The sequence below is a fragment of the Ranitomeya variabilis genome, chromosome 4 (assembly GCF_051348905.1).
Source record: "Ranitomeya variabilis isolate aRanVar5 chromosome 4, aRanVar5.hap1, whole genome shotgun sequence".
Classification (NCBI taxonomy): Eukaryota; Metazoa; Chordata; class Amphibia; order Anura; family Dendrobatidae; genus Ranitomeya; species Ranitomeya variabilis.
This window is the reverse complement of record NC_135235.1, coordinates 293,486,638-293,509,285: the sequence shown is the minus strand read 5'-3', so window position 1 is coordinate 293,509,285 and position 22,648 is coordinate 293,486,638. Positions and strand designations below refer to the sequence as shown.

General features: G+C 50.4%; 1 protein-coding gene across 5 annotated transcripts in view; it reads left to right on the top strand.

Annotated features, from left to right (window-relative positions):
- LOC143764553 (cyclin-dependent kinase 11B-like) overlaps positions 1-19,226 on the top strand; it is a 69,498-nt gene extending 50,272 nt beyond the window's left edge. For all 5 annotated transcript variants that reach the window (XM_077250220.1, XM_077250223.1, XM_077250221.1 and 2 more), the window contains 6 exons: positions 9,842-9,963; positions 10,295-10,402; positions 10,735-10,851; positions 17,110-17,258; positions 17,376-17,565; positions 18,888-19,226. In XM_077250220.1, the coding sequence (XP_077106335.1) occupies positions 9,842-9,963; positions 10,295-10,402; positions 10,735-10,851; positions 17,110-17,258; positions 17,376-17,565; positions 18,888-18,980 (779 nt within the window). In that variant the 3' untranslated portion in view covers positions 18,981-19,226. The remainder of the gene's footprint in view (positions 1-9,841; positions 9,964-10,294; positions 10,403-10,734; positions 10,852-17,109; positions 17,259-17,375; positions 17,566-18,887) is intronic.
- Positions 19,227-22,648: the final 3,422 nt, after the last annotated feature.

Here is a 22,648-nt window from a genome sequence, read left to right as displayed (position 1 = left end):
ATCTCGGCTTTTCCCAGAGTACCTAGTTCCCCTCAAAGGGCTTCACCTCTCGCGTAATCCTTGAAAAATGCCCCGGTCTTAAAGGCACATGACCAGCATGCCCTGGTCTTAAAGGCACATGACCAGTATGCCCTGGTCTTAAAGGCACGTGACCAGTATGTCCCGTCTTAAAGGCACATGACCAGTATGCCCTGGTCTTAGAGGCACATGACCAGTAGGCCCTGGTTCTTAAAGGCACATGACTAGTAGGCCCTGCTTTTAAAGGCGCATGACCAGTATTCACTGGTCTTAAGGGCACATGGTCAATCCGAAGCTAATTGAGCTATGGAGCCCTCCGCTGCTGATCCCAGTTTATCTCAGAGTACCTAGCCCCCCTCAGTGGACTTTGTCACTAACCGCAACCCATGGATTCTCTGACCAAGAGATTGAATCCCTCTGTGAACCCTCTGTGGCTCGGAGTGCTCGCAGGACCGATATACATGGTCCCTCTCCTACAATGGGAGCCGTCGGCTAGCAGGGGCCGCAAGTATTCAAGAAAAACATACAGGCGTCTAGAAAATGGAAGTTTCATTTCCTGATCTCTCCCCTATGATTTGTTGAGAACAACGCTCTGAATATGGATCGGATATTGCTTTGGATTGCCAGAGCTTCAGAAAAAGAGGGACTCGCCTATCTCTGTGGATGTACAGAGGCACCCCTTTTTGGCGTCCGAGCACCCCCCTTTGTATCACCACTATTTAGCGGATGATGCAAGAAAGCGGACGATTCCTCTCCACGTCCCTGTTAAGAGGATGGTGGATCGAGGGTTCCTAATTTTCTACTCTGCACGACGATGGCGAGAGACGTTTTTTTTCCTGACCTGCTGGATGCCACTTGGCAGACTAACCGGGTAGAATTTCTTGTGGTATACCTACCAGTATCCCTGCCCGATGTATCATCAATTAAAATACCACAGACGGTCGGATAGCAAATCTGGTTCATTCCGTCTTGTGGCTTCGGGTTTAGCGCTCTACCCTTCCTTAGCTGCCACATGGGTTGCTTGACCAATAGTCTCCTGGTCAGAGACCTTAACTACTTCGATTCACACAAGTAACCTTTGCCCGAAGACAGTACAGCTGGCCAATCAAATCTTCTGAGCGGGAGACTAACAAGGGATCGTATCTTTTCTACAGACCCAACCAGCAGTGGAAGCGTTGTCCAGGACAGTCTAGATCTACGGGATCTTGGTTCCAAAAAGGAGGGATTGAAAAGTAAGACCATTCCTGGACCTCAAACTTCTAACAACCTTTGACAAGGTCCTTCTTTTTCAGATGGAGTTCCTCCACTCAGCCATTACTTCAACAGAAAAAGGTGGAGTTTCTGGCATCCATCGACATTCGGGATTCTTACCCTCACATTCCTATTTTTCCCCTCTACAATAATCCCTTCGACTTTCCATTCGCGAACAGCATTTTCAAGTCACGATCTTGCCCTTCGGCCTGGCTATCGCACCAGAGTGGTCGCAAGGGTCATGGCGGTTGTCATGTGCCTCTTGCACCCTAGAAGCATGGTCTTCCTGCCCTATTTGGTCGACTTTCTAGCCGCTCTTCAAGGACTACGCTGAGTTGTCTATATCACTTGCAATACCCTCTCACTTGGGCTAGCAGCTAAACTTAGACAAGTTTTTCCTCATTCCCAGCCCAGCAGATCCTTTTTGAGGATGATCCTGCACAAGAAGGATGGTAATTCTCTCTCGAGTCAAGGTCGTGGCCCTTCAACAGGGAGCTCGTGCACTTGATCACTCATCCCCTCGGTTCATTCAATGCGCTAGGAGGATTCTGAGGAAAAAGACGACAATGGAAGCAGTTTCTTTCGCTCCGCTCGTTTTCAGAAAGTCAATCAGGCTTTCAAAGGGTAGTCTCTGAGCTCCTTCCTCATCCAGAGCCTTCTCCTGGTCCAATGGTTATTAAAGAATACCAATGCCAGTCTTCTTCTCCCGATCATTGCTCTGGGGATCCGAACGGTACGGCTAATCCTACAGCAGGTCCACTGCCTTCAGGCCGGTCAACCATCCGTCTTCAATTCGATAATGCCACGGCTGTGCCATACGTCATCCATCTAGCCGGTACCCACAGTCAAGCGTCATGGCCGAGGTACCTCGCTCTCTCTGATGGGCCGAGATCTATCATTCGGTGATCTCAGCAGTACATATCCCTGGAGTAGAACACTGGGCGGCAGACATATTCAGCTGTCAGGGTTTCTCCTCAAGTGAGTGGGAACTTCACTCGGAAGTCTTCCATCAGATCTGCCTTCACTGGAGTACTCCAGATGTAGGTTGGATGGCGTCCAAACTGAACGCCAATGTACTCCAGTTCATGGTTTGGCCTCGATCCAAGACCATCGCAGTGCATGCTCTGTTCTTCCATGGTACCAATTTCCATAACCCCTCTTCCACTACGTCTGAGATCTTTTTGGAAGCAGGATGGGCCCCAGTGATCCCGGGAGACCCGCACTGACCATATCAGGTTTTCTCGCTTGCGGTACTAGTATTTTTCCGTCTTACTGCGACAAAACTGCAAATATGGACTTTCTCGCAGGGAGCCTTCACCTGTAGTTCTTCCCTACCTTCTTCCCTACCGCGTATCGTTACATCTGTGGGACCTTAATGGTCCTGGGGATCTTACACTAGACTCCTTTTTTGATCCGGACAGACTTTACTATCAGGGAAGGTCGCTCCCCTTTTTTCTCTGCTTTCTTGTCATCCTGATGAGTCTTCAGAGCTCGCCGCTCTGTTCTTTCAGACTTTTTTCCTTATTACCATCAAGGCAAGGTTGCCCTCAGGCCATCCCCTTCCCTCGTTGCCAAGGTGGTATTGTATTCCCACTGTTGCAGGAGCATCGTCCTTCTCTCATCTCTTTCGGCTCCAGTCCACAAAACGGAATGGGTTCTCCATAATCTGGAAGAAGTGAGTGCTCCGTGTGGGTACGTATCGAGGAAGACGTCCTTCCGAAGGTTGGACTCTTTACTTGGGCTTCTCAATGGTAAGTAGGCTTCCGGACGGTCACAGGAAGGGTTTAGCCGTTTCATCGGCCATGTTAGCCTGTTGGATTCTTTTCACCATCCAGGAGTCCTTCCGTGCTAGATGTCAGCCTATCTCCCTGTCTGAGGGCTCTAGGCACCAGACGTCGGCAAGAACGGCCGCAAGCTTGCGAATTCCTCCAGTCCGCATGCATTCTTGAAGCACTATAATACCCACACTTCCACAGATGTGAGTCTGGGCAGGCGGACTCTGCAGGCCGCGGCGGCGAACTTGTAAGTAGCGGTTACACATCCTGATCTGATGTTGTCCCCACCCAGGGACTGCTTTGGGACGTCCCACGGTCTGTGTCCCCCAATGAGGCAAAGGAGAAATAAGGATTTTTGTGTACTCACCATAAAATCCTTTTCTCCGAGCCATTCATTGGGGGACACAGCTCCCTCCCTATTATTAGTTTGTGCTTGTTTTATAATTTGACATGCTATACTCTCATATATAATGTGACATGCTATACGCTCATATGTTGTTATTGATCTCCTACTGCTTTTGCACCGAACTGGTTAGCTGAGAGCCAGCAGGAGGAGGCTAACTTTCTTTGTATCACTTAGTGTCAGCCTCCTAGTGGCAGCAGCATACACCCACGGTCTGTGTCCCCAATGAATGGCTTGGAGAAAAGGATTTTACGGTGAGTACACAAAAATCCTTATTTTACTGCGACCGCTCCTTTCTCTGAGCGGCGCGGCGGCCCTTCTGGCTGCCGCGCTGCTTTTTACTGCGGCGGCACACAGCCGTTCCGTTTTCCACCGGCGACCGCACTTTTCTGTAAGGCCAGTGCAGCGGACCTACAGGCAGCTGCGCTACCTTTTTCTGCGGCCACGCTCTTTTCTGTCCTGGCGCGGCCGCCTTGCAGGCAGCCGCGCCGCTTTCCTGGTGGCTGCATGTCCGCCGTTGCCGCGGCCCTCTCCGGCGCTGCTTTTTACTGCGACCGCTCCTCCCTCTCTGGCGCGGCAGCACACATGTCTCCTCGCGCGGCGGCCCCTTTTGGTGGCCGCGCTCCTTCCCCCGCACTGTCTAGGCAGCCGCACAGCCCTTTTTACTGCGGCCGCTCCTTGCTCTGAGCGGCGCGGCAGCCCTTCTGGCAGCCGCGCTGCTTTTTACTGCAGCGGCACACAGCCGCGCCGTTTTCCACCGGCGACCGCACCTTTCTGTAAGGCCAGTGCAGCGGACCTACAGGCAGCCGCACCGCTTTCCTGGTGGCTGCACGTCCGCCATCGCCGCGGCCCTCTCCGGCGGTCACCGACTTCTAATTTAGGCCCTGGCTTCTCCCGGGGCCTACTTCAGCCGCGACTCTGCCCACGGCCGCGACTCTGCCCACTTCCTTCTTTCCATCGGGCGGGTTTTTCTCCCGCCCGACTGGTTCAATTCGGCGAGCTCCGCCCACTGGCCCCATCTTGGCAGTACTGACCCGGCGGTTAGCTCCGCCCCATTTTCTCCTGCACCCCTAAGTTTGTTTTTTGGCACCAGGAACGCCTTGCTCCACTCCTTGCAGCCTGCAGCTGGTCCCGGACAGAAGAGTGTCCCAGAAGTGTGCCTGCATCTCTGCGTTAAGGATGATCGCCACCTGAGGTGCATCTTCTAACAGGATCCTCCTCTGGGTAGCTATGCAACCTTTCCATCCGAAGATCAATTCGCCAGTCGTGAATGGCTCTGCTCTGCAGACTGACACTCTCCTTTTGCCCTCCTGTCCCCTAACCTCCTGGCATTTTCTCAGGGGTTCGTTCGCCATGTCTAATTCTAAGGGAGGTCGCTCTCGCCCTCCTACTTCTGCCTTAGCCAAACACTTTGCGTTGTTGTCTTGGAACTTCAATCTTCCCTCAGGTCAGTCTTCTCCCCTCTGTCAGACCTGCAGCAACCCCATTATGCCCACCGCCCAGGACCCTCCCGCTGTTCCGTTACAGAGCGAAGCCTCCACTCCAGCCTGGGCTTCCTCTCTATCACAATCCATAGCGGATCTAACACGGGTGTCTCAAACCCTTGTGTCCGTGGTTGATAGGTTGCCCCTGCAGACCCCCGCAGTAGCCAACGGGTCGCAGGAGGCTCTGTCCGAGCCTTCCGTTATAGGCCGCATAAGGGTCCAGACAGGAATGCTGGTCTGAGTCCTCTTCCCGTTCCATCTTGCCCCACGGTCCTTCTCTGCGTTCAGCTTCCCCCCGGTCCTCCTCCCCTGAGTCAGGCGAGGTTTTTCTCTGATGTGCCTACGGAGGATATTTCGGAGCTGGATTCGAACCAAATCTATAGCATGAGGGATATGGTTCAGAACCTCATTGGAGCGATAAATCAGACCTGTGGCATCAAAGATTCCGCTACGGAACCCGCAGACCAGGCGGTTTCGATTAGACGGTCTAAACCACCTTCCAAGGTTTTCTCTCCTCACCCTGAATTAGAGGAAATCATGACCAGAGAAAGAGAGAATCCGACCAGACGCTTTCAGAGAGGAAAGCGCCTTGGCGTTTTATATCCCTTTTCTCCGGAGCTCACCGCTGATTGGATTGCTTCTCCCTCTGTGGATCCTCCAGTTTCCAGGCTGTCCACCCACACTGTCCTTCCGCTATCTGGCGGGGCATCTCTGAAGGATTCTAACGATAATCATAGAATCCTTTGTGAGGTATCCAAATGGGCCAAACGGCTCCGTCAGGGCATCCTGGACGGGCTCCACCCACCCGAACAGCTCCAGCTGGCGGAGCTTGCCAACCAGATTTCTCATGGAGGTGAATACCTGGTCTCCGCTTCCCTGGATGCCACGTCTTGTGCGGCTCAGGCTTCCAGCAATGCTGTTCCCATCCATCGGACCGTTTTGGCTCAAGGTCTGGCAGGCGGGTTTGTCTTCCAAAAAGTCCCTTACCAGCCGGCCTTTTCAGGGTTCACGCAGCAGAGGCACAGGCACGTCAAGAGAAGAAGAATGTATTCTTTAGACCCACTCCTTCCTGGCATTCTCGCTACTCCCAAGGTAGATCCTCCAGGTCTAGGACTGGAAGATCTGCCTCGGCATGACTCACGACAAGACCCCAGCCCACTTCCCAGGCTGGGCGGCCGTCTCCTCTTCCTCAGGGACATCTGGATCTCCTCAGTAGAGGACGCATGGGTCAGGGAAGTTGTATCCTCGGGATACAAAATAGAATTCGTTTCATGACCCCGGGATCGTTTGTTTGAATCCTGACCTCCAAGAGATCCCGCTCTAGTTCCTTGTTTCTTCGCAACCATCTCTTCTCTCCTCAAAGCCAGGGGTAATTGTTCCCGTCCCAGAAAAAGCACGGTTCACAGGTTTCTATTCCAATCCTTTGTGGTACCGAAAAAACACGGCAAGGTTCGTCCCATTCTGGATCTCAAATTGATGAACAGGAGAGTTCGTCTGAGACACGTCAGGATGGAATCCCTTCGTTCAGTAATTGCTTCCATGAAGGCTCAAGAATTTCTGTGTTCCATAGATATTCAGGACGTCTACGTCCATGTCCCGATATTCCTGGGACATCACCGATTCCTGTGCTTTGCGGTGCTCCAGGACCTTTTTCAGTTCGTCGCCCTGCCGTTCGGTCTCGCAACTGCTCCCAGGGTTTGCACGAAGATCATGGCGGCACTGATAGCCATCTTGAGGGTCAGGGGACTGGTACTTTTTCCGTACCTCGACTACATCCTCATCAAGGCTCCATCCTTTTCGCAGGCTCACGAGAGCCTCTCCATCGTTCTCGACACTCTAACCCGTTTCGAGTGGCTTGTCAACAAGAAGAAATCCTGTCTTGTTCCTTCCCAGCGCCTCTTTTTTCTGGGCATGCTCTTCGACACTCGTCAGCCCAAAGTCTTCCTTCCCGAGGACAAGAGATCCATCCTTCGCCGGGACGTACACTTGCTCCAGGGTCCTCGGCTTCCCTCCTTCTGATCGGCCATGAAGGTTCTGGGGAGGATGGTAGCAACATTGGAAGCGATACCCTTCGCCCAATTTCATTCACGACCTCTTCAGCACTCAGCAGGCCATCCTGTCACAGTGGGACAGGTCTGTCTTGTCCCTAGATCGTCCGATCCGACTCTCCCCTTGTCAAACGGTCCCTCGACTGGTGGCTGACATCACCTCTCATCTACCAGGGCAGGTCCTTCCTTCCAGTTCTCTGGCAGGTGTGATGACGGACGCCAGCCTGCTCGGCTGGGGCGCGGTGTTTCGCCACCTGACTGTTCATGGTCGTTGGTTGGCGCAGGAGTCTTCTCTGCCGATCAACGTGCTCGAGATTTGGGCCATCTTTCTCTCCCTTCGTCACTGGGAAAGGATTCTCAGGGGTCTACCTATCCGAATCCTAACGGAGACTGTCACGGCGGTGGCATATGTCAACCATCGGGGGGGACTCGGAGCTCCTTGGCCGAGGTATCCAAGATCCTCCTCTGGGCAGAGGCAACGGTTCCGGTGATATCCGCTTTGCTTATCCCCGGCGTGGACAATTGGGCCGCCGACCTCCTCAGCCACGAGGGCCTCACGGCAGGGGAATGGTCCTTGCATCAGGAGGTCTTCCATCAGATTTGTCTTCGATGGGGGACTCCGGACGTGGACCTCACGGCGTCCCGAATGAACAGGGAGGTTCCTCGGTTCGGCTCCAGCTCTCGCGAACCTCTGTCAGAGGGCGTCGACGCTCTGGCCATTCCTTGGTCGCAGTTCGTGCTCCCCTATCTGTTTCCAACTCTTCCCTTGCTTCCCAAGCTCTTGAAAAAGATAAAGGCAGAGGGGTGCCGGTCATTCTGATCGCCCAGGAGAGTTTGGTTTGCGGAGATCGTCAATCTTCTCGCGGACGCCCCCTGTCGCCTTCCAGGCAGGCTCGATCTGTCTCAGGGTCCGATCTGCCACCAGAATGATCGGTCGCTCAGTTTAGTGGCTGTTGAGACCGCAGTTCTAAGAAAGTCCGTCCTTTTCAGACCGGGTGATTCACACCATGACCCAGGCTGGGAAGCCTTCGTCTTCCAGGATCTACTATCGTACCTGGAAGGCTTACTTCCGTTGGTGCGAGTCCAACCGCTTTTCGCCTATGTCCTTTTCCCTGCCTTCCAGCTTGGCCTTCCTTCAGGCAGGACTGGATTCGGGCCTTGCTCTTAGATCCCTAAAGGGCCTGGTCTCTGCGCTTTCTATCCTTTTTCAGAAGACATTATCTTCTCAGCCACAGGTTAAGACCTTCCTTTAAGGAGTAGCCCATGCTGTCCCTCCGTACATGGCCCCTGTGGATTCATGGGATTTCAATCTTGTGCTGGACGCTCTGAGGGGTTCCCCCTTTGAGCCTCTCAGGGAGGTTTCCCTGTCAGTTCTATCTTGGAAGGTGGCCTTTCTTGTGGCCATCACTTCTATCCGCCGCGTTTCCGAGTTGGCGGCCCTTTCTTGCTGACCTCCTTTCTTGGTTATCCACCAGGACATGGTGGTCCTCAGGCCTCCTCCTTCCTTCCTTCCTAAGGTGGTTTCCACCTTACACCTCAACGAGGACTTTGTTTCTACCTTCCTTTTGGCCAGCTCCGACTCATCCTCTGGAGTGATCTTTGAACAAGCTGGACCTCGTCAGGGCAGTGAGGATCTACCTGGCTAGAACGGCCGCTTTCCGGAAGACGGATTCTCTTTTCGCCATTCCTGATGGCACGTGTAGAGGCCTGCCGGCTTCCAAGGCTACTATTGCTTTCTGGATCAGAACGCCAATTTTGGAGGCTTACTGGGTCAAGAACAGAGTGCCCCCTCCTAGGATAAAGGCTCACTCTACCCGGGCAGTCGGCGCTTCCTGGGCGGTACACCACAGGGCTTCCGCCCTACAGCTTTGTAAAGCGGCAACCTGGTCTTCCATCCACACGTTCGCCAAATTTTACAAGGTCGGCGGACACCAGCCTAGGCAGAATGATCTTACAGGTGGCAGTGGTGAGTGTTCTGACCTGATGGAAGTCTGTTTTTCCCACCCCAGGGACTGCTTTGGGACTTCCCATGGTTCCTGTGTCCCCCAATGAGAGGCGATAGAGAAAACAGGATTTTTGGTTGCTTACCGTAAAATCTGTTTCTCGGAGCCTTCATTGGGGGACACCGCACCCTCCCATTTTATTCAGTTTCTATTGTTCTGTGTTCTATGACTGTTCTCAGGTTTACAGTTCTCATGTTTGTGGTTATGTTTCAACCTTATTGTTTTTCTCCTACTGCTTTCTCACTAACTGAAGTGCATAATGCCAGTCGGTGGGGTGTACACTGCAGCGGAGGAGCTAACTTTTTTTGTGCATAGTGTCAGCCTCCTAGTGGCAGCAGGATACACCCATGGTTCCTGTGTCCCCCAATGAAGGCTCCGAGAAACAGATTTTACGGTAAGCAACCAAAAATCCTGTTTTTTCTATCTCTGTCAGTATGAATACTGGACAATACGGACAGGGATCCACCCAGATTTTAGATATTGCCAAGCAAGTTGTTGCACCGTAATTTCCAGGTTTCATTCATTGTATACCCTTCTGAATAACCGTGTCCTCTGTACTGGAGGTTGTAGTCATCCGTCACTGATGTCCTCCTTCTACTTAGTGATAAAACGTCCCACAATTCAGTCCTGTTGTAAGAAATGGAACAAGTTTTTAAAAGTCCTAAACTTCTCAGAACTGGAATTTTAATTCCTAAAACTGTTGAACATGAATGAATCGCTGCAGTAAGTTCTGTCTTCTCTTCTTTTTCCAGCTGACGTCTGTTACTTATTAGTGGAGGACAGATTATTCCAACTAGATGTTATTTTACTAAAGTAAAAAGTGACTCTAAAACCCTTTGCCCATCTCTTCCCTCCGCAGGTGAAGTGAAGACACTTATGATTCAGCTGTTAAGGGGCGTTCGACATCTCCATGATAACTGGATTCTTCACAGGGACCTCAAGACGTCAAATTTACTGCTCAGTCATGCTGGAATATTAAAGGTACGTCTTTTGCCTCCTCTCCATCCGGCCTCCTGGAAGAAGCCAAAGGAGGCAAAGCTGCATGGTGGTACTAATGAGCAGCGGTGGTCACCGCACTCGGACCTCTGGCAATAACACATTGGTGACATATCGTAGTAATTAGGGGTTTCAGGGTTAGGAATGTCGGACGCTGCTCTTTATGGAGTTTTATGTGTAGATTAAGAGAGAGAAACCTTGATAATATTTACTGTAATGATATTTCAAAAGAGCTGGTATATGAGATCCATCTAGCTTTCTGCAGTCCTAATGTTTTGCATATTTAATTGGCTTTAGTTGTGTTTTATTTTAACAGGTTGGAGATTTTGGTTTGGCTCGTGAATATGGCTCTCCTCTAAAGCCTTATACTCCCATCGTGGTCACCTTATGGTATCGAGCTCCAGAACTTCTGCTCGGTGCTAAGGTACATGTCACTGAAAGACTGATAGACTTTGTCACCTTTACAACCATTTTTTTAATGCTGTAATATATCTAGAATCAGACGAGACAGCTATGTAAATTCTACATTGTACGCCGCCATTTATTACTAATCTACCGAACATGGATGGTATGCGGCAGGATTGGACTACACAGGGTGTCCTTGTAGTTTATGTGGAGGTCCGTACATATGTCAGGATGGTTTGCATGCTTCCATTTATGTTGTAGTAAGCATTACATAAAGTGTTGCAGGGTTAGACTTAGTTTTCAAGTCTTTTTAGTTATTTTATTTCATTATTTTCAATATCTTCTTGCCAGGAATACTCCACAGCCATAGACTTGTGGTCAGTTGGCTGTATATTTGGAGAACTTCTGACCCAAAAGCCGCTCTTCCCTGGAAAATCTGAGATTGATCAAATCAACAAAATCTTTAAGGTAAATTTGACTTGGATTGTGCTTAAAGGGAATTTGGCACTACAGAAGTGGATGACGTTGATCAGCAGGCGTCTATCACCTGTAACCTGTGCTGGCAATGGATTAGGACGTAGTGCTGTAAAACAGGATTTTTGGTTACTCACAGTAAAATCTGTTTCTCAGAGCCTTCATTGGGGTACACAGGAAACCATGGGTGTATGCTGCTGCCACTAGGAGGCTGACACTATGCACAAAAAAAAAGTTAGCTCCTCGTCCTCAGTGTACACCCCACTGACTGGCAGTAGGATATTCAGTTAGTGTGAAAGCATACAGAGAAGCAACAAGTAAAAAACAAACAACTCAAACTGTAACAATGTAACACAGTAAGCAGAGCTGATAAACATGGGAGGGTGCTGTGTCCTCCAATGAAGGCTCCGAGAAACAGATTTTATGGTGAGTAACCAAAAATTCTGTTTTCTCTATTGCTTCATTGGGGGTCACAGGAAACCACGGGACGTCCCTGGGGGGGGAACAGCAGAAACTCCGTTCAGGTCGAGAACTCACCACTGCCGTCTGCAAGATCCTTCTACCTAGGCTGGCATCTGCCGAAGCGTACTTGTTGTGGACCCTGGAAAATTTGGCGAACGTGTGGATGGAAGACCAGGTTGCCGCTTTGCGGAGTTGCAGGGTGGATGCCCTATGGTGTACCGACCAGGATGCGCCAACTGCCCGGGTAGAGTGTGCCTTAATCCCAGGGGGAAGCGCTCTGTTAACCCGGTATGCCTCCAAAATTGCCGTTTGGCTCCAGCGAGCAAACGTAGCCTTGGAGGCCGGCAGACCTCTACGCGCGCTCCCTCTGGAATGACAGAGTGTCTGTCTTCCTAAACGGGGCAGTCCTAGCTAGATAGACCCCCTCGACTCTAACCTGTTCAGTGAACGCTTCAGAGGAGGAGTCTGACCTGGGCAAAAGGAAGGGAGGATGATATCCTCATTTAGGTGAAAGGCGGACACCACCTAGGGAAGGAAAGAAGGTAGAGGCCGTAAAACCACCTTGTCATGGCAGAGAACCAGGAAAGGGGCGACCGGAAAGAGCTGCCAACTCCGAGGCACGCCTGATGGAGGTGATGGCCACAAGAAACGCCACCTTCCAGGACAGAAAGGGCAGGTAGGCCTCTCGGAGTGGTTCAAAAGGAGAACTCCTAAGGGCCTCCAGGACTAGATTGAGGCCCCAGGGGTCCACAGGTGTCCGGTATGGGGGCGCAGCGTGCGCTACCACTTGGAGAAAAGTTCTGACCTGAGAACGGGAGGATATGTTTTTCTGAAAAATAATAGAAAGCGCTGACACCTGACCCTTTAGCAAACTAAAACCAAAACCTGCCTCAAGTCCCGCCTGAAGAAATGCCAGAATGGAAGAGAGCAATGAAGATAGGCGGGATGTGATTAGACTCGCACCAGCTGAAATAGGCTCTCCAAGTCCGATAATGGACCCGGGACGTCGACTGCTTCCTAGCCTGAATCATGGCCTGAATGACCCGATCTGAAAACCCAGCCGCTCTCAAAACCGCAGTTTCAACAGCCACGCCGTTAAATCAAGCGACTGAGAATTCTGGTGGCAGATCGGTCCTTGGGACAGAAGATCCGGTCCGTCTGGGAGCCTCCAGGGGGCATCTGCAGAAGATCGACGAGCTCTGCGAACAAAGACCTCCTGGGCTAATCCGGTGCTATCAGAGCGACCAGCACCCTTTCTGCAGCCCACACTGGGATAGGGGCACCAGTCTCTCCTGGGGCCGTAGGGGACTCCTGGGTAGCAGTCACGGGGGATGGGGGAGCTGTTGAAGCCCTGACAGAGGGAGGAGGACTGGCCTGAAGGGAGTTTGGATTTACATGAAGAGCAAATTCCCTGACAAGAGCAGAGGAAGAAGAAGAGGAAGCAGAAGGGCAAGAGTGCTCTCCTTTAGAGTTAGTCTACTTTCACACTAGCGTTGTTGGCTGTACGGCGCAATGCGTCGTTTAGGATAAAAAACGCATCCTGCAAAACTTTTTTTAACTCAAATAAATTTTTATTAAGAATAACATAACAGTTGACATGTTACATTCTTGTTTTCAGTACAAAGTTTTCCCCCCCAAACGAACCCCGCAATCCCAACGTATCCTGACAGCCCGCCTTGTTTAATAGCTCCTCACTCAAATCTATAGGATGACTATCCCCTCAGTTAGGACCATAGGCCACGTGTTATGTTTTCACCAATTCAGGGTCTTGATTCACCCGGTCTCTATAACAAACCTATCCCATGGCAAGCCACGGAGACCACAGCTTTATCAAACATAAATTTTCCCTCTTTTCTGATAAAAACCCCTTTCCAGTTTCAGGCCCTGCTTCACATATTGGAGGAATTCTCTTCTTGAAAGCGGCTCGTCCTTAATCCAATTTCGCGCTGTTACCTTCCGGGCCATATACAGCAATCTGGCATTAGCTGTCTTCAGGTTGTTATCCACTCCAATCTCATCCACGCACCCCAACAAGCACACCATCGGGTCCCTTGGCACCGTGCATCTGTATGCTCCTTCCACACGACTCAAAACTACCAACCAAAAAGCAGCCAGTCTCGGACACGTCCACATCATATGAAATATATATATATATATATATATCTGCATCTGTAGATTTACACCTCGGGCACTCAGAATCATCACGCAAGCCTGCCTTATATAACATCTCGGAGATTTGTAAACTCTGTGTATTACATAAAGCTGTGACAGCCTATACGGTTCGCTCAGAGTCAGCCGTGGAACCCACTCCAGCACCGACTCCCAAGTTTCATTCTCCATTGGGCCCAGATCCCTCTCCCACTTAGCTCTCGCCAGTATTGGAAACCTTAACAGGAAAGTGTGCAGCAAGTCTTTATAAAGAGTGGAAATAACCCCCCAGTAGTCCCTTCACCACACACATACTCTAACACTATATCCCTTTGAATTCTGATGCCTCTGTCCCTATTCTGAGCTCCAAATGCGTGTCTCATCCGCAAATATTGATATTCCCCCGCAGGCCCGAGATCAAATTCCACCTGCAATTGGGAAAAGGATTTCAACTCTCCCTGCTCAATTATCTGATAGACATATTGAATCCCCTTGGCCTGCCATTCTGGTAGTACCCCCATTGCCACAAACTCCTTTAAATTATTATTATGCCACAGCGGGGAGAATCTGGTCAGACCCGTAATCCCACATATATGTTTTAGTCTACCCCACAGCTTACATATCAATAACATAGTCGGATACAATTTCCCCAAAGCCCCCAGGGAGCCATCCTCCAGACATTGTACTGCTGGCCTTCTTTTTGTCACCTTTTCCATTAATTGCTCTACCGCCCCGGCCAACCCTTCATGCGCCCAGCCCTTTAAGTGCTGACTCTGGGCTGCAAGAAAATATACTTCAGGGTTAGGCAATGCCAAGCCCCCATCTTCCTTGGGTCGCTGAAGTGTCTCCAGTCTGATACGTGGATGTTGTCTCCCCCATACCAAATTCCTGAACAGGGAGTTAATCTGCCGAAATTTCCCGCACGGTATCCAAACTGGCGCATTATGAAGAACATACAGAATCTTCGGCATCAAAATCATTTTGATAAGATTCACCCTGCCCACCACAGATAAACGCAGCTTAACCCAAGCATCCACTTTTGCCTTAAGAACACCTAAGATCGGAGTCAGATTCCTATGTATGTAATCCGTAACCGGCATAGATGCCCATATCCCAAGATATTTAAATTTACTTACCACCTTCAGTCGCCCATCCTCCAGCAGCTCACTCCCCTCCTCCCCTACGTCGTTCACTTTAAACAAAATAGACTTACTCCAGTTTGTCGTCAGTCCTGACAGTGAGCCAAATCTTTCAATAACCCCAATAGCCCCCCCAAGGAAGCAACCGGGTCAGCTAGAAACAGTAGAATATCGTCCGCATACAACGCCACCCTCTCTTCAATCATCCCATATTTAAACCCAGACACCTCGTCAGACTGTCGAAGTTTAGCAGCCAATGGCTCCACGGCCAGAGCAAACAAAAGAGGAGAGCGCGGACACCCCTGCCTTGTCCCTCTAGCTAATTGTATAGTCCGTGATAACTCCCCATTCACCCGGACTCTGGCCATCGGCTGCGAATACAGCAGCCGAATCCAGGACACAAACCGCGAACCAAACCCCATATATTGCAACACCTGCCAGAGATATCCCCATTCCACACTGTTGAACGCCTTATGGGCATCTAAAGATGCAATAACTCTCTGGCCACAGTTATCAGACCTAAGCTGCGCATCCTGCAAAATTGTCTGCAGGATGCGTTTTTTTCCCCATAGACTAACATTAGCGACGCATTGCGACGGTTGCGTCGTGTTTTGGCAGACCGTCGGCACAAAAAAAGTTACATGCAACGTTTTTTGCGCGTTGTGTCCGCCATTTTCAACCGCGCATGCGCGGCCGAAACTTTGCCCCCTCCTCCTCGGACCTTACAATGGGGCAGCGGAAGCATCGTAAGACTGCTTCCGCTGCCCACGTCGGGCATTATTTTCACAACGCACGTTGGCACGTCGCATAGCGACAGCCCCGTGCCGACGCTAGTGTGAAAGCAGCCTTAGGCATGATAAGAAACAGACCCACTAACTGATTCAAGAAGGTTAGGGGTCAGAATAATATGAGCAAAGGAGATATTCACAGGAAGATGCAGGTCCTGAAAAAACTGCTCCCAGGCTGAAGTCCAGGAGACAAGCAGGGCGATTACAGGCGGAGAGATGCAGGTCCTGCAGAGATAAGCCACCTTCCGGGTCCAGCTGCCAGAAAATGGCTGCCGCAGAGAGGAAGAGGAGGGTCGGTAGTGCCAAGACAACGCATACAAATACCGAGCTGCAGAGAGAGGAGGGGGCGGGGACTGAAAAGCCCACTCACTGAGGCCGGAAGGAGGGGCGGAGCTAACCGCCGGTACAAAGATGCATAAGAAAACCTCTCAATGGAGTCGGGTGGAGTGGGCGGAGGTAACCGCCGGGGCCAGGAAGAGGTGGTGTGTCAGCAACAGGCGAGAGAAAAACCCACCCGAAGATACTGAGAAGGGGGCTGGGCCAAACGCCGGGACTAGATCGTGTTGAAGCCAGGGACTAAATTAGAGGCAGGGGGACAGGGGAGGGTGGCGCTGAGACTCGGATATTGCCTGTCAGGTAACCCTGTGCCACCAATAGCCAGAATAAAGGCGGAAACAGGCCCCATATAGACTAAAGCAGCCTAAACCTAAGTAGAAATCCATCTAACTACGAAACCTATTTAAAAAAAAAAAGTAGGGGAGAGTGGGGTAGTAAGACTCATCCATCCTCTTCTATCCTCTTCCTCCATCTTCCTGTATGTCTTCATTCTCTTCATCTTTATTGTCTTCTTTCTTGTTTATCCGAATCTTCTTTATCCAAATCTTCTCCTCTGACACCTCTGGATCGGAACCTGACTGAGAGAAAGGGAGCTGTACCTCTCCATCCTGAAGACGTCCAAGAATCTTGAGTATGAGGAACGTCATGCCTCCTGAAACCGACAGGCTCTGGTGGACGAGTGGGTAGGGGAAGGGGCCAGGACCATGTTCGGATCACCTGAACACTCTTCATGTGTTGGGGTCCTGCTGGATAGACGTATGAGGATACCGGGTGGCAGTACACTCCGTACTCACGTGGAAGTACAGTGTGGCTGTTCACACTGTATCCCTCCAGAGGTAAAAAAGATCCATCTGAAAAAGACTTTACTGGAAAACCGAGGTAAATATGGGTCTAGTGAAAAACCCGTGTCCACCTCCTACTGACATGAAACTAAAACTGATTAACCTAGTGCCGGTCGGTGGGGTGTGCTGCGGAGGAAGAGCTAACTTTTTTTGTGCATAGTGTCAACCTCCTAGTGGCAGCAGCATACACCCATGGTTTCCTGTGTCCTCCAATGAAGCACTTGGTCTTGGAAGGCTTTTCCCGGCATTCACTTGGCAGCATTTAGTTGGCTCCTGTAATGGCTATGTGGCAACCCAGAAAAAAGAAAAAGAAAGTTGGAGTCAACATATGAAGTGACACAATAGTTTTTGCGTGCAACTGATGAGGTCTCAGGCGTTGAACCCCCACATGTACTTTGTATGATGGAGAGTTTTTTTCAGTATCTTTCATGGACGTGTGGCCTCTCGTAACTCATGTATTTGTATTATCGATTCTACCAGGCTCTTCTGGATACTGTATGTAGTTATCAGTCAGCTGTACTGTATTTCTGTTTCCAGGATCTTGGAACCCCAAGTGAGAAGATCTGGCCCGGTTATAATGAGCTTCCAGCGATAAAGAAAATGACCTTTTCCGAATATCCTTACAACAACCTCCGAAAGAGATTTGGGGCTCTGCTGTCAGACCAAGGATTTGACCTCATGAACAAGTAAGTATTTCATGGCTGCATATGATCTTGGTCTCCATTTATAGTGGAGGGAATCATTAGAAAATGGCTGTAACTGGTTCCTTTTACCAAATAATGTTGTGTTGTGTCCCATCCCAGGTTCCTGACCTACTGTCCTGCAAAACGAATTTCTGCAGATGATGCCTTAAAGCATGAATACTTCTGTGAGACGCCTCTGCCAATTGACCCGTCAATGTTTCCTACGTGGCCGGCAAAAGGCGAACAGCCGAGAGTGAAACGTGCCACAAGCCCTCGGCCCCCAGAGGGTGGACTCGGATACAGTCAGTTGGTAAGTTTGTCCATCAAGGACTTACCGTATTTTTCGGACTATAAGACGCACCGGACTATAAGGCGCACCTAGGTTTTAGAGGTGGAAAATAGGGAAAAAAATATTTGAAGCAAAAAGTGGTAAAATAGTTAATAACATAAATAACATACTATTATATGTGGTGTTATTATATATAATAGTATGCTATTATGTTGGAAGCTACGGGACCAGTGTGGTGTCTGTAAAGCACTATATGAAGATGCTGGAGGGTGAGTATAAGAATAGGGGCACAGGGCTTATATTGAAAGCACCACTCCAGCACTGCAAAATAACACTGGAGTGCTGCTTTAAAATCCCAAGGGAGAACTATAACTCCCAGCATGTCCTGCAGATCCTATGACATGCTGGGAGTTATAGTTCACCAAAGGAGTGGCAGAGTGCTTTATTGTGTTTTGTAAAGACTAACCTCTTAATTGTGGCAGCCACACTGTGGTGAGGTAAAAGCATCCCATGACTGCACACAGAGCCCTCCCCCTTGTTGCCTTTCCACAGCGCAGGTTATAAGAGGAAGCCTGCAGGTTTTAGTGGGGAGTGTGAAGAACCTGTGATGATGTCAAGAAGAGGGAGGGCTCTGTGCTGCCATGTGATGCTCCAGCCCGTCCACTTCTGACATCACACAGGTCCTCCTTGTGCACCACAGCTCAGCGTCCAGCACAGCCCCAGCAGGCAGGTATGCAGCGATCTCCTGGCCCCTGCTGCTGCTGCCTCCTCCTCCCCTGGACACAGATCTACCCAGCTGCTGCAGGAATCAGCGCTGGGAAAGGCTCACCGCTCAGCTGATCGGTGGGCGGGAAGCAGCTAATGAATATTCACTGCACTTAATCATCGGGACTACGTGGTTTCCCCAATGCTGATTCCGGACAGCGGGGACATCCTGAAGTGGGATAACAGTGCGATCCCACTCGCTGCTGCCCCCTCCCCACATGCTACATCCGTACCATAAGACGCACCCACACTTTCCTCCCAAATTTGGAGGAAAAAAAGTGCGTCTTATGGTCAGAAAAATACGGTACATTCATTAGTACTGATCTTCTGCAGCAGAGGAAGGATGATGCAGCATTAGAAGACCCGAGCTAATATTAGTAATGGGGGCATTAATGTGGACATTCACTGAGGAAAATCTGATATGTTGCAGTTTTCACTCTTTGCATTGAAAGGATGAAATCCACAATAACATGTAATAGCATCTTCACAAATGAAGCATCGACCATGTCTATGATGGTATATCCATTCTGTGCTCGTGTGTATTGACCTCTATCGTCATATTCTCCCTTTTATTCCAGGGTGACGATGATCTCAAGGACACAGGGTTTCACCTTACCACCACCAATCAGGGGGCATCTGCAGCAGGACCCGGCTTCAGCCTCAAGTTCTAAGTCTGCTGGAAATGAAATAGACTTCGGTTTTCCAATTTACAAACCATAATAATGACGATGAGGTTCAGGTCCCAGGAACCATAACACTGTACAATACAGACGCGTCCACCACTACGTCACATCATGAACGTTGTATTCCAGTGGAGGACCATCACTCACACATGAGCAGGGACTGGCGTCTTTGACGTATTCATTTTTCACTGTTGTACATTTGTAGAATTAAAATGCAATTTTTAATAGTTTAAATCACTGTTGGTCTTTTCTTCCTAACAAATTTCACCTTCAGTCATCAGTTGGAGGAACAGGTTCAAATTAGTGATTAGCGCAAGTGCTCGTTACTCAAGTTTGCCTAGGGTGCTCGGGTACGCACCGAGCATCGCGAGTGGTTCTAGTGACATTGTTCGAGTCCCCGCAGCTGCATGTTTCGCGGCTGTTAGGCAATCCCCCATGTTTTGTAGCGGTCTGCAAAAAAAATAAGTTATATCTGAGCTCAAGAAAAACATCGACCCATATTAGTGCTCTTCCAATAGAATTGCTGACTTAATTTTGTATATAATTTTCATGTGGAATTTTTTTCTATAGTTACTCTTGTAATAGCAATTCTTCCATAGAACTGTGATCTTTTCACTAATTACTGCGGTATTGATCGCAGGCTCAAATTTCCTATGGCAGCTAAAGAATAAAGTTTTTAAAAAAAAGTTTTCTAGTTTGTGTCATTGGAGAACCCAGAGACCGTGGGTCGCCTACATTAATACACCAAAACGACCACTTCTAGAAATATATGAAACTATCACGCTCGGGTAGGAGGACACGCCGGCCAATCTCGGCATTGCTGTCAGATGTTATATAGTGCTCCCTTATCATAACTCTACTCAATAAGCAGCTTTTTACGTTGAACGACTTTGCTTAATTCTAACCTAATGGGCATCTAGCTATAACTAGATCTAGTGATGACTTGGTCAATGCAGAATATTCCACGGCTTTACTTTAAAAAGGAGATTTTTGTGTACTCACCGTAAAATCTTTTTCTCTGAGCCAATCATTGGGGGACATAGGACCATGGGTGTTATGCTGCTTGCCACTAGGAGGACACTAAGTAAACACAAAGAGTTAACTCCTCCTCTGCAGTATACACCCCTTGACTGGCCTGAAACGACTCAGTTCGGTAGTAAAGCAGTAGGAGTGCTTCGTGAAGGTATGCAGACTGGACCAAGTCGCAGCTTTGCAAATCTGTTGTGCGGAAGCCTGGTGCCAAATGGCCCAAGAAGCACTGACCGACCGAGTCGAGTGCGCGTTAATCCCTGCTGGGACAGGGGCGTTCCTGACACGATAGGATTCCTGAATAGTGGAGCAAATCCACTTGGCTTAGAGTGGCCTTTGAGGCGGGTAAACCTTTCCTGTGTCCCTCCGGGAGCACGAACCGGACATCTGACTTACGGAAGGGAGCCGTGCGAGAGATGTACCGCCGAAGAGCTCTAACCACATCCAGAGTATGGAGAGCCTTCTCGATACGATGGGTTGGTGCCGGGCAGAATGATGGCAAGACAATGTCCTCATTTAGATGGAAGGAGGAGACGACTTTAGGTAGTCTGGAAGCAATCTTCGTTGGTACAGAACTGACAATGCGGACCCTTGAGCGAGCTTAGGCCAAGGCCTGACTCTAGACCTGATTGGAGGAACTCCAGAATGGACGGAATGGAGAATACCAGGGGAGAACGTCCATGCGCCTTGCACCATGAGAAGAAGGTGCGCCAGGTACGATAAGTGCGCATGGATACAGGTTTCCTAGCACGAATCATGGTAGATGAAACCCCTGGAGAGAATCCGGCTTGGGCCAAAATCCAGGATTCAACGGCCACACCATCAAAGACAGGGCCCTGGAGTTCTGGTGGTAAATCGGGCCCTGTGAAAGGAGATCCCTGCGATCCAGGAGCCGCCAGGGGACGGCGACCATTTGGACGAGTTCCGCATACCACGCTCGGCGCGGCCAGTCCGGTGCGACAAGGATCACCGGTCTTCCCTCTGCTCTGATCCTCGGGAGCAGAGGAAGAGGCAGAAAGATGTACGGCAGCTGGAACCGCTGCCACGACAGAACCAGTGCATCTGCTCCGATGGCGCGACGATTGCGGGATCGAGCAATGAACTGGGGAACCTGGTTGTTGAGCCTCGAGGCCATGAGATCCACATCCGGCGTCCCCCAGCGAAGACAAATCTGCTGGAAGACTTCCGGATGGAGGGCCCACTCGCCGAGGTAAGACCTTGGCGACTGAGGAACTCCGCTTCCCAATTCTCCACTCCCAGTATGTGGATCGCCAAGATGAGGGAATAATTGGTCGCGGCCCAGCGAAGAATATAGGCGACTTCGCACATGGCTGCCCTGCTGCGGGTTCCCCCTTGCCGGTTGATGTATGCTGCGGCTGTGGCATTGTCGGATTGGATCCTGATGGGATACCCTAGGAGAAGGTGATGAAAACTGTGTAGGGCAAGCTTGATTGCTCGAATGTCGAAAAGACCTCCCTTGGTTCAGGGAGGTCTGTAGCGTCCACCACCTGAGGGATTTCCTGACGTGATAGGCGAAAGCGACGGTCGAGGGAAAACGGACTCCTGGCCCAGGCTAACAGCAGAGCCTGCTTCAAGGGACGGAGGTGAAACTGCGCAAACGAAACTGCTTCCATTGTGGCCACCATCTTCCCGAGGATGCGCATCGCGAAGCAGATGGAGTGCGGGACTGGGCGGGAGAGCTTGCGCGCCCCCTGTTGTACGGACGAGACCTCTGGAGGGAGAATGACTAACCCGTGGGAAGAATCCAAAATCATGCCCAGGAAGCAGATTTGCTGGGCCGGCACCGGAGATGATTTCTCGAAGTTGATTTTCCAACCCAGGCTAGAAAGCGAATCCACGGTTAACCTGACAGACTCCGCGCATGCAGAGTGGGAAGGCCCTTTGATCAATAGGTCGTCCAGGTACGGGAGAACTACCACTCCCCGAGCGTGAAGAATGGCCATGACAGCTGCCATGACCTTTGTGAACACTGGGGGCAGTGGCGAGTCCGAAAGGCAAAGCCACAAACTGGAAGTGCTTGTCCTGGACTGCGAAGCGCAGGAACTGCTGATGAGAGGAACAGATCGGGATGTGGAGATGGGCGTCCTTGATGTCTATGGATGCAAGGAACTCTCCTCTTTCCAGAGATGTGACAACTGAACGGAGCGAGTCCATTCTGAAGTGTCGAACCCGTACGAACTTGTTTAGCAGCTTGAGTCCCGTCCTTTTTTGGGACCACGAATAGGTTCGAGTAGAATCCCCTGAACCTCTGGTCTCGAGGAACCGGAACGATGACACCATCCCTTCAAAGCACCTGTATGGCCTGAAGAAGTGACGCTTTTGATTTGGGGGTAGAGGACTGGAAAAAGCAAAGGGGGAATGGAAGAAAACGCGATTTTGTATCCGGAGGACACGAGTTCTCTGACCCACTCGTCGTGGACGACTGAGAGCCAATTTTGGCGAAACAAAGAGAAGACGTCCGCCTACTCTGTCGGTGTCTGCCGGACACGACGAGTCATTGAGTAGAAGGTTTAGTGGGTGCAGATGCCTTGGAGCCAGAAGGTCTCGGTCTGGGCTTCCGGGAACGGTTAGGTCTGTATGAGACCTGGGGATTTCTGTCTCCACGC